General features: G+C 54.9%; 1 protein-coding gene across 2 annotated transcripts; it reads left to right on the forward strand.

Moving 5' to 3' along the window:
• Positions 1-360: 360 nt before the first annotated feature.
• Positions 361-7,265, forward strand: EGR2 (early growth response 2). 2 transcript variants are annotated; one of them, XM_036438374.2, is made up of 3 exons: positions 361-605; positions 3,272-3,377; positions 4,759-7,265. In XM_036438374.2, the coding sequence occupies exons 1-3, from the start codon at positions 507-509 to the stop codon at positions 6,027-6,029; spliced, it is 1,476 nt and encodes a 491-aa protein (XP_036294267.1). In that variant the 5' UTR covers positions 361-506; the 3' UTR covers positions 6,030-7,265. The 2 variants fall into 2 exon arrangements, with proteins under 2 accessions (XP_036294267.1, XP_045437781.1); XM_045581825.1 differs by lacking the exon at positions 3,272-3,377 and having other exon boundaries at positions 374-605.
• Positions 7,266-9,633: the final 2,368 nt, after the last annotated feature.

Genomic DNA, 9,633 nt, shown 5'->3' on the forward strand with positions numbered 1-9,633 from the left:
ATCGTTCCAGAGGGTCGGTCACTCCCATTTACTCTAACTTGCTTTTCCTACGAACCACCTCTCCTCCGTGGGACTCCCTCCCCTCCCCCGTGGGACCCCCCACCCAGCCTCCTGCTTCCGGATGGGTAGCCGCCCCCCAAACCCACGCGGCTCCCCCCTGCCCAGAGCCGCCCCCCCCAGATCGCGTCCTGCCCGGTGCGCCTCGCTCAGCCGGCTTTCGGGGCGCCCGGGAGCTCCCCCTCGGGGCGGCGCTTGGTGGCCAGCGGCAGGGTTGGCGGCAGCGCCCGCAGCGGGGCGGCCCCGGCCACCAGCCCGCCCGCCCGCCCGCCCACGTGCGCCCAGAGGAGCGAAGCGCTCGCTGCCGCCGCGCCCGCGCTCGCCACCGGTGGGTGCCTCACCTCGGAGGCTGCGGGGGGCCGTAACCCGAACCCCGCTGCCACGACCCACATTTGCATAACTCGATCACCCCCCCGCCTCTTTTTTCCCCCCTGAACTCAGGGCTGGAGATGCGAGTCGGGCTCCCCTCCGAGGCGTCGTCTTGCCGGTGGTCAGCGCGGGGGCCGCAGGACCGGCCGGATCGCAGGCGGAACGGGCTGGCGCACGTGGTAAGCGCGTAGTTCTCTTGGCTTTTTTCTTTCTTTCTTTCTTTGCACGTTTCTGCCGAAAGTGGGGTACCCACGAGGGTGCGATTTCCTTCCATTTTCTTAAACCTCCCATTGGAAAAGGGCGCGCAGAACTAGCGAGAAACTTTTGCCTCCGGGCGCTCGAAGGAAGGAGCGTGCCGGCCCCGGAGAGCAGATGGCGCCGCGGGCGGGGGGAGAAGCGGCGCTCCGGTGGGGTAGCCCCGGCCGCCCCGGCCTCCCGGAGGCTCTGACCTCCGCGGGGCCGGGCGGGAGCCGCTCGGCTTCCTCCTGCGGCTGCGGCGCGGCCGCGGCAGGTGAGCGGCTGGAGAGCCGCCTGCAGCGCCCTCTCCCTCCACGGCGTGGCGCCCTGGCTCCCGCCCGCCCGAGCCCCACGCGGCTGGTGCGGCCCCGGCCCGCGGGCGGGAAAGGGCCGGGCCCTGGTGGCTGCTGCCCCCGCGCTGTATCCCCGACGTGGGCCGCCTTGGGGCGGGAAGGGGCCGAGCGGGCGGCGGTGCTCCAGGCTTGGGCACTGGGGACAAGCCTCCCGCGGGGCCCGGAGCGCTCACGGTGCGGGGGCCCGGGGTGCTCCAGGCGGGGGCCCGGGGTGCTCCGGGCAGGTGGCAGCCGTGCGTGCAGCGGAGCCATAAACCCGCCGCTCTCTGTATTTCTGAAAAGTTTTTTTTTTTTTAAATGGCTGTGAGACCTAAACAGAAAGGCTTGCACTGGAGTCAGGTTCTTCTTTTCTTTTGATCGCAAAGAAAAACGCGTCGTGGGTGATCGTGGCTCAAAACTGGCATTGGGGATGCTGTTTGCTTTCAGGACGTCTCTGAGCTCCTCCAGGACGAGGAAAGGGGATACTATGCCTTCTAATACGTGTGTTGTGGAGCAGGACTTGTGCCCACAGGGCGCACCCCTGGGGTGTCGGGTCAGGGGCTGCCAGTGGCAGTGAAGGAGGCAGTAAGGTGAGGATGGATGGGTATCTTCGAAGAGCACTCTGCCCAGCAAGCCAGCCCCGGGCCCCCGCTCTGCCGGCCAGGCTCTCCCTTGGCCGGGCGGGCGCCCAGACTCGCTGTCAGCAGGGAGGTGTGTGCGCAGCACAAGGTGTGCAAGTGGGTGTGTGCAGCAGGCGGCGGGGGCGGGAGCGTGTGCGTCGGAAATGGAGCGTGTGTGAGAGTGAGAGTGAGTGTGTGTGTGTGTGTGTGTGTGTGTGTGTGTGTGTGTGTGTGTGGCGGGGCAGGGTGAATGTCCAAGCCTCCATCTGGACGCCCCCGCACAGCCGACCGCCCAGACGCGCCGGGAAGGGCGCCCGCGCCGCGCGGCAGCTGGAGGGGGGCGGGGAGCGCGCGGGCAGAGGAAGCGGGGTGGTCTCAGACTTGGAGCATGGAGAGGATTTCTCTCCAAGCTCCAAATTATTCTGCTCCTCCTAGGGTTTATCCTCCCTCCCTCTCCACCCCCCCTACCCCGCCCCGGGCCCCAAGGTGCCCAGAATACTTAAACAAACAAACAACCCAACCCCTGTTCCGTTTTCGCTCCAGTATAAATAGAACAGACTTTCCAAAAAAGCAATACCGCATGCACTCTTATCACCAGCGACTTCTTTCCACCGAGTAATTCAGAAAAAAGCAGTCAGCTTCCGTGAATGCACGAAGCTTCTTTTTTTTCTCTCTCTCTTCTCCTTCTTCTTCTTCGCTGCCTCCTTGCGCTTCTTGCGGTTTTGAGCTGCCAAGAAAAGTGAGTAGGGGTTTGACTGTCGCGTCTCGGCTCCGCTCGGTTTCTTTCCGAAGTTTAATTTTCCGGAATGGCCTCTCCAAACAAGGGCTGGGGGAGGCGGAGTCGCCGGCACCGGATCTTCGCCTTTTTTGGAAAGTCCCGGAGAACCGGAATTCCTCCCCGCCCGCCCCGGGGGAGGCCTCGCCGCCGCCGCCCGAACCCGCTCGCTCACCCCTAGCGGCCTGGGTTGGAGCCACCGTGCGCCCCTCTCCCCGCCAGGCCCTGCGTCTCGCACCCGCGCTGCGGGCTCCGGCCGCGCGCCCCCGACCCCCACGGGGACCCGCGGGCTTAATCCGAGGCGGGAGCGGCGAGCCCGGCGGAGCCCGCGCCGCCGAGCCCGTATGCAAATGAGCCGCGTGACGTCAGAAGGCGGCTGGCCCGGCCCTTTTCCTCAGTCCATATATGGGCAGCGACGTCACGGGCATTGAGGACCTGCCCATAAATACTTAGAGCCACACTTTCCGACTAACCCAGAGAGCGGCAATTGATTAATAGCTCGGCGAGGGGACACACTGTGATCATAACACTACACCAGCAGCTCCTGGCTTCCCAGCCGGAACGCAGGAGAGAGTCCGGGGCACATAAGCCATTCTTCTTCTTCTTAAAAAAAAGAGAGACAGCAACTTGTTTGCTAGTTTTTTTTTTTTTTTATTGCTCCTGGATTTTTCCCCCCCTTCTTTCTTTTTTGGGGGTTGCTTTTAAGTGTGGAGGGCACAAGGAGATACCAGCCTAAGGCTCCGTCCAACCCCTCTCCAACACGGCTTCTCTGGCAGCCCAGGTAGCGAGGGAGTCGGGTCTCCAGGTTGCGCGAGGAGCAAATGATGACCGCCAAGGCCTTAGACAAAATCCCAGTAACTCTCGGTGGTTTTGTGCACCAGCTGCCCGACAGCATCTACCCAGTGGAGGACCTCGCCACGTCGGTGACCATCTTCCCCAATGCCGAGCTGGGAGGCCCCTTTGACCAGATGAACGGAGTGGCCGGAGGTAAGCCGCGCGCGCGTGTTCCCTTCTTCGCGCACCGGGGACCCACGCCACCCGGGGGGCTGTGGGTGGGGTGCCGTACATGTGCAGGGCTTGGAGGAGAGAGGGGTTGGGCGAGAGGGGGATCGGTGTGGACAGAACCGCCTTGGGAGACTGGAAGTGGGTGCAGGAGAGGAACCCCTGGGCGTGGGGATCCGGATGCTGGAGCCGGGCGCGCGGGCGGAGGGACCGGGTCGCCAGTGAGGCAGCCGGCTGGCGTGCGCCGCGCGCGCCCGGTTCCCGGGGGGCTCAGGCGGGAGACTGGAAGCGATGCACCCGCCAGACTTGGGGACCCGTGCTGGCCCATCGGCTGGCGGCATCCCGGCCTCCCCTCTCCCCGGGGAGGGGCAAAATGACGAGAAAGTTCGGGGCTTTTGGAGGAGAGAGCTGCGCGCCTGGAGAGCCGAGCGGCGGCGCAGGTCCGGAGGAAAGCGCCCGCCGCTCGCTCCCCGGCGGCGCAGACCCGGGGGAGCCTGGAACGCGCTCCTGGCGCGGCCTTGGGGAGCCCCCACCTGTGCGCCGCCCGCGAAGTGGAGGGGGCTGGCGAGGCCGGGAGGAGGGGGCGGAGGAGGATGAGGAGGAGGGCAGGACACGGCGGGAAGTGGCTTCCAGCGAGGCCCTGGGAGACACCCGCGCCGCTGGTTTTCTTGGCGATGCGAAGAAAAGGGGTGTCCCGCCCTCCCTCCCCCCCCCCCGCGCCTTTCTGGAAACCCCGCAGCCCAGCTGGCCCCGGGTTGGGCCGGGGACGTGCGGGTGTGGGGCCAGATTGGAAGGGAAAGGAAACCCAAGAACTCCTTCCACCGCAGCGCGGGATCCCCTCCGGCAGCCTCCTGCAGGAGCGCAGCAAGAAAGGGAGGGAGAGAGGGAGGGCACCAGAGATGGGGAGCAGCCAGGAAATCGCGGACCCCTTTTTCTTGGGCTCCCCTCTAGGGCTTGCAACTTGGCGGCACTGGCTGCGATCTGTTGGGATCTGTTGTCTGGGAGGTGTCTGCCCGGCGCCGCAGCCGTGGGATCCCTGGGCAAAGGAGAGGGAGAGGCGGTTCAGGCAGATGAGGACTTTTTAATGTTGTTGCTATTATTGGGTGTTTTTATTGGGGACTAGAGCCACAGATGGCTGTGTGTATGGGGAAGAGGGAAGGCTGGATTGAGAGTAGCCCATCCTGCTTTCCTGGAGGTAGTTTGAGTCCCCGACTGTCCTGACTGCCACAGTGGGGTCTCTGGGTAGCAATTTCCCTCCCCAACCCTAAAGTGCTTAAGATGCTCATATGGACCCGGGTGAGAGGGTGTGAGAAGGGATTCTTGGCTGCGTTCTCACTGCTCCACCTCCCTTCTTCCTTCTCCCCAGATGGCATGATCAACATTGACATGACTGGAGAGAAGAGGTCCCTGGATCTCCCGTATCACAGCAGCTTTGCTCCCGTCTCCGCACCCCGAAACCAGACCTTCACGTACATGGGCAAGTTCTCCATCGACCCCCAGTACGCCGGTGCCAGTTGCTACCCGGAAGGCATCATCAACATTGTGAGTGCAGGCATCCTTCAAGGGGTCACTTCCCCAGCTTCGACGACAGCCTCATCCAGTGTCACCTCTGCCTCCCCCAACCCGCTGGGCGCCGGACCCCTGGGCGTGTGCACCATGTCCCAGACCCAGCCCGACCTGGACCACCTCTACTCGCCGCCGCCCCCGCCGCCTCCTTATTCCGGCTGCACGGGGGACCTCTACCAGGACCCCTCCGCGTTCCTGTCCCCGAGCACCACCTCCGCCGCCTCCTCTCTGGGCTACCCGCCGCCTCCTTCCTACCCATCCCCCAAGCCCACCACGGACCCAGGCCTCTTCCCCATGATCCCAGACTACCCTGGATTTTTCCCGTCGCAGTGCCAGAGGGACCTACACGGTGCAGCTGGCCCAGACCGCAAGCCCTTCCCCTGCCCCCTGGACTCCCTGCGGGTCCCGCCTCCGCTCACCCCACTCTCCACCATCCGCAACTTCACTCTGGGGGGCCCCAGTGTCGGGGCCACCGGGCCAGGGGCCAGTGGAGGCAGCGAGGGACCCCGGATGCCTGGCAGCAGCTCGGCCGCAGCAGCTGCTGTTGCCGCCGCTTATAACCCGCACCACCTGCCCCTGCGGCCCATCCTGAGGCCTCGCAAGTACCCCAACAGGCCCAGCAAGACGCCGGTGCACGAGAGGCCCTACCCGTGCCCCGCGGAGGGCTGTGACCGGCGCTTCTCCCGCTCCGACGAGCTGACCCGGCACATCCGCATCCACACGGGCCACAAGCCCTTCCAGTGTCGGATCTGCATGCGCAACTTCAGCCGCAGCGACCACCTCACCACCCACATCCGCACGCACACGGGCGAGAAGCCCTTTGCCTGTGACTACTGTGGCCGCAAGTTTGCCAGGAGCGACGAGAGGAAGCGCCACACCAAGATCCACCTGAGACAGAAGGAGCGCAAAGGCAGCGCTCCCTCCTCCTCGTCGGTGCCCGCTGCTTCCATGGCTTCTTCATGCCCTGGGGGCACGCAGGCCGGAGGGCCCCTGTGCGGCGGCAGCAGCAACAGCGGCGCCATGGGAGGAGGGTCCCTGGCCACTTGCTCCTCTAGGACCAGGACACCTTGAGACCAGACTCAGGCTGACAGTTTCTTGATGTCCCAGAGGCCCTGGGTCCGCTGGAGCTGCACAACAAACACTACCACCCTCTCCTGCCCCCCTCTCCCTTCTCTGGGCAAAGGGCCTTGGTGGAGCCCAGCACTGCCCCCTTTTCCATTTAGGAGCAGGTCCTTCCTACACGTTGGCCCACCTTAGTCTTTCTTTGGTGAGTTGACTGTCACCGAAGGCTCTGGAGAGGTTTGGAAGGAGGCTCGGTGGGAGCCCCTGGCCTAGAGGGCTGAGGCCTAACCCTGCTCTCAAGGGTGGTCTGGCTAGGTGTTGCTCCCCCCCTCATATTTTGACCAATTTACAGGTGTTTGACTTGAGTGTCAGAGTTGACCTGAGACGTTTTCTACAGTAGGTTGGGAGATGCTGATTCTTTCCGGTGGGGGGGAGCAGCAAAGACAGAAGCAAAACTGACATGCACTTTATGGCTTGGGATTGATTTTGGGGGACGCCATACAAACGAGGAAGGCATGGTCTTTATGCAGCCATGTGTGGCCCTGGATCAGTGAATCAGAGTGTATCTAGTCCTCTCAACCCTTTAAGCAATATGTATTATAGACTCAGAGAACGGAAGTGCAATGTGATGGGAGGGACATAGCAATACCTGCTCCTTTTTGAATTGTTTGAGAAACGTAAAGATTATTTTTGCAGTGTATATCCACTCAGATTTTTGTGTATTTTTGATGTGCACTGTACTCCAAGTTCTGAACCTTTGGGAAAAAAAAAAAGTAAAGCATTTATGACCTCTTGAAGTGAGTCGGAGGTTAACTTATTTAAAAGGGATGTACATATATTCTCCGAAGCTAGGATGCATGCAGTTGTGTTGGAAGTGTCCTTGGTGCCTTGTGTGATGTAGACAATGTTACAGAGTCTGCATGTAAATGGGTTGCCTTACTATGAAAAAAAAAAATCACTCCCTGGGTTTAGGATGGCTGTATATATCTGCCTATTAATATTTGGAATTTTTTTTTTTTTAGAAAGTATATTTTTGTATGCTCTGTTTTGTGACTTAAAAGTGTTACCTTTGTAGTCAAATTGCAGTTAAGAATGTAAATAATGTTGCTGAACTGACTTGTTTGGTTATTAGCTTTTAATAGTCGTGGAAATATAAATGATTTATTCTAACACAAAAACCACTAACGGAAGTTCAGATAATGGATGGTTTATAACTATAGTGTAAATAAATACTTTTCAACAATATTTCTGCTCTAGAAATCATTTCTGAAAGATTTGCTGGATGGAAATTCAATAGTCACGCCGTGTTTTTTAGTGCTTTGACCAAGCCAGGATATCCAAGTTTTCTTTGCTAGCCTTTCAACACCAGCCCTCTCGCCCCAAAGCAATCTTCATTCATAATCAAACGCTGGTGTTCAGGGGATTTCCCCATTACATTGGTGTAAAAGTGGGGAGGCGTTCCTTTGACTCATTGTTCTGTCCTCTATCACAGCCTATAGCTTCTCACCACTCCTGAGTGGGCTCCGGAAAATAAATACTTACTAACAAGTGCCCACTCAGAAAACTGCACGCTTGCAACTGCTTTCAGAAATCTGACCTGGGGCAGGCTCTCAGGCGAAATGTGGCTTTGTGGAAAGTGTGGTGGCGTGGCCAAGCTGGGAATGACTTTCAGGTTCCTGGATTAGTCTCATGACCACAGAAAGCTTTTTGAAAAGCAGTATCACCTCTTCAGATCAAAAATGCATTCAGACACTGCAAAGAAATTACCCCAGACACATTTCTCCCTGATTATCCCCATTGGGAAGGATCATTCATCTGCCATAGGTTTGGTGGGTCTAGAGATTACCAAAATACCTCATTAGATAAGGTAGGTGCATACCAACCCTAAAATTTCAAAGAGAATTTGAATTAAATAGGCAAATACTGTCCTCCATGGTACTGGATGATGGTTTGCAAGAGAACATTATGGGGTTCATTTTACTGCAAGCCTTTTGCAGTGATTATAAAATCTAAAGCCACCAAAAAAAAAAATCTATATGAACTTATCTTTTTCTAAAATTGGGCCTACTTAACTTCACCCACTGCTTCGGGATCCATATATATATATATATATATATATATATATATATATATATATATATAGTGTAACAACACATTGGAGTGATGACTATTCAGCTACACTGCCTGAAAACCCTGACCCGTTAATCCTGGCTGATAACTGATTGCCTGTACTTTAGCAGAGAGCAATAGCTACTCTCAGAAGCTACTTTTCGTCCTTACTAGCACTAGAACTTGAGTTCTAATATGTGGAAGTAATTAACCCTTTTCTTATTTTTTCCCTGTTCAAATTTCAAAGATGTACAATACCTCTTTCCATAACCACTAAACAGAAGTTTTTAAACTTCAGATTTTCTAGTGACTGGCGTTATTCTTAGGTTCCTATTTCCTTGCTTGGCCGATTTTGTTTGACACGTTCAAAACCATGCCCCATTTTGATAATTGTTTTTAATGAAGACTTCCCTCCTACCAAAATTTTATTATATTAATATATAGCACACCTAAGTTTTATAAGATCTAATTGTCTTGCCAAATTTTAATTTTAGAGTAACTTTAGTCAAGATAATATAAAGTTTGCAAGACTAAAAAAGCTTTTCTAAAAAAAGTAACATGAAATGCATTTTATGAGTCAAATCGGTTACATAATCACTTTTACACTGACATGGGCTTGGTGAAGTGGAATAATACACTGTAAGGTGCTTTTTGAGACAATCTTATGACTTTTACTCCTTGATTTCAACATGTTAGGTCAATCTTTAATTGGATTTTACTTTTGGCTTGACACGTTCAGTAGTTGTCACTGGTATCTCATTTTTTATTTTGCTCAAGAAATAAAGCATATAAAATTAAGTTAGATCCTTCTTATTGCTTTATTGAATAATATTATTGATGTTTCAGCTGCTACTGGAAATCCTTATTAAAAATAAGCTTCTGGAGAGCAATTCCTTAAAGATCATAATGCACTTGAGATAGTTCAGAAAGCATTAAAAATAGATTAAACCTAAATAAGGTTTTCAATTATTCATAAACAAGGCTATTTAATTTCAATATCCTAAACTGCTAATTAAGGCACACTGTTAGGTATATATTAAAAATGACTGTAGTGCTATTTTAACAGTTCAATACAATGTGTGTGAGAGAAAGAATGGTCAACATCATCTCAAGTGCCTAAAGTGCCTCCACTCTAAACAATTAAACAAATTTTACAGGAAAAGGAAAGACAAGGAAATATTTAAACCCAAAGGTTCTTTCCTTTATGGATAAAAATACTTTTGTTTCCTTGTACAAGTTTTTCCTTAAATTAAATAGAAAACATTTTCTGTTGCAGCATAGTAGTATGAGTAAACATTAAATAGTTTCAGATTATGTTTTCAATCAACTGTTTCAAAGCTCACTTTCAAGGAAATTTTAAACTTTAGACTCTGCAGGCCACCAGTTGTTGGTACAGCATCTTACAGTATAGACCATGAACCTCTAACAGCTAGTAAAAATGTAGTCATTTGTAGCAAGTAATATTTTCCTTCTCTATTTTTGCAATAACCAAGTAAGACTTACC

Source organism: Pipistrellus kuhlii, unplaced genomic scaffold (assembly GCF_014108245.1).
Source record: "Pipistrellus kuhlii isolate mPipKuh1 unplaced genomic scaffold, mPipKuh1.p scaffold_m20_p_15, whole genome shotgun sequence".
Lineage (NCBI taxonomy): Eukaryota > Metazoa > Chordata > Mammalia > Chiroptera > Vespertilionidae > Pipistrellus > Pipistrellus kuhlii.

Coding starts and splice junctions, on each gene's coding strand:
- EGR2 (XM_036438374.2), top strand. CDS start 507: ATGCGAGTCGGGCTCCCCTCCGAGGCGTCGTCTTGCCGGTGGTCAGCG. Junction 606..3,271: donor GGAACGGGCTGGCGCACGTG/GTAAGCGCGTAG, acceptor TTTGTGCACCAG/CTGCCCGACAGCATCTACCC. Junction 3,378..4,758: donor GATGAACGGAGTGGCCGGAG/GTAAGCCGCGCG, acceptor CCTTCTCCCCAG/ATGGCATGATCAACATTGAC.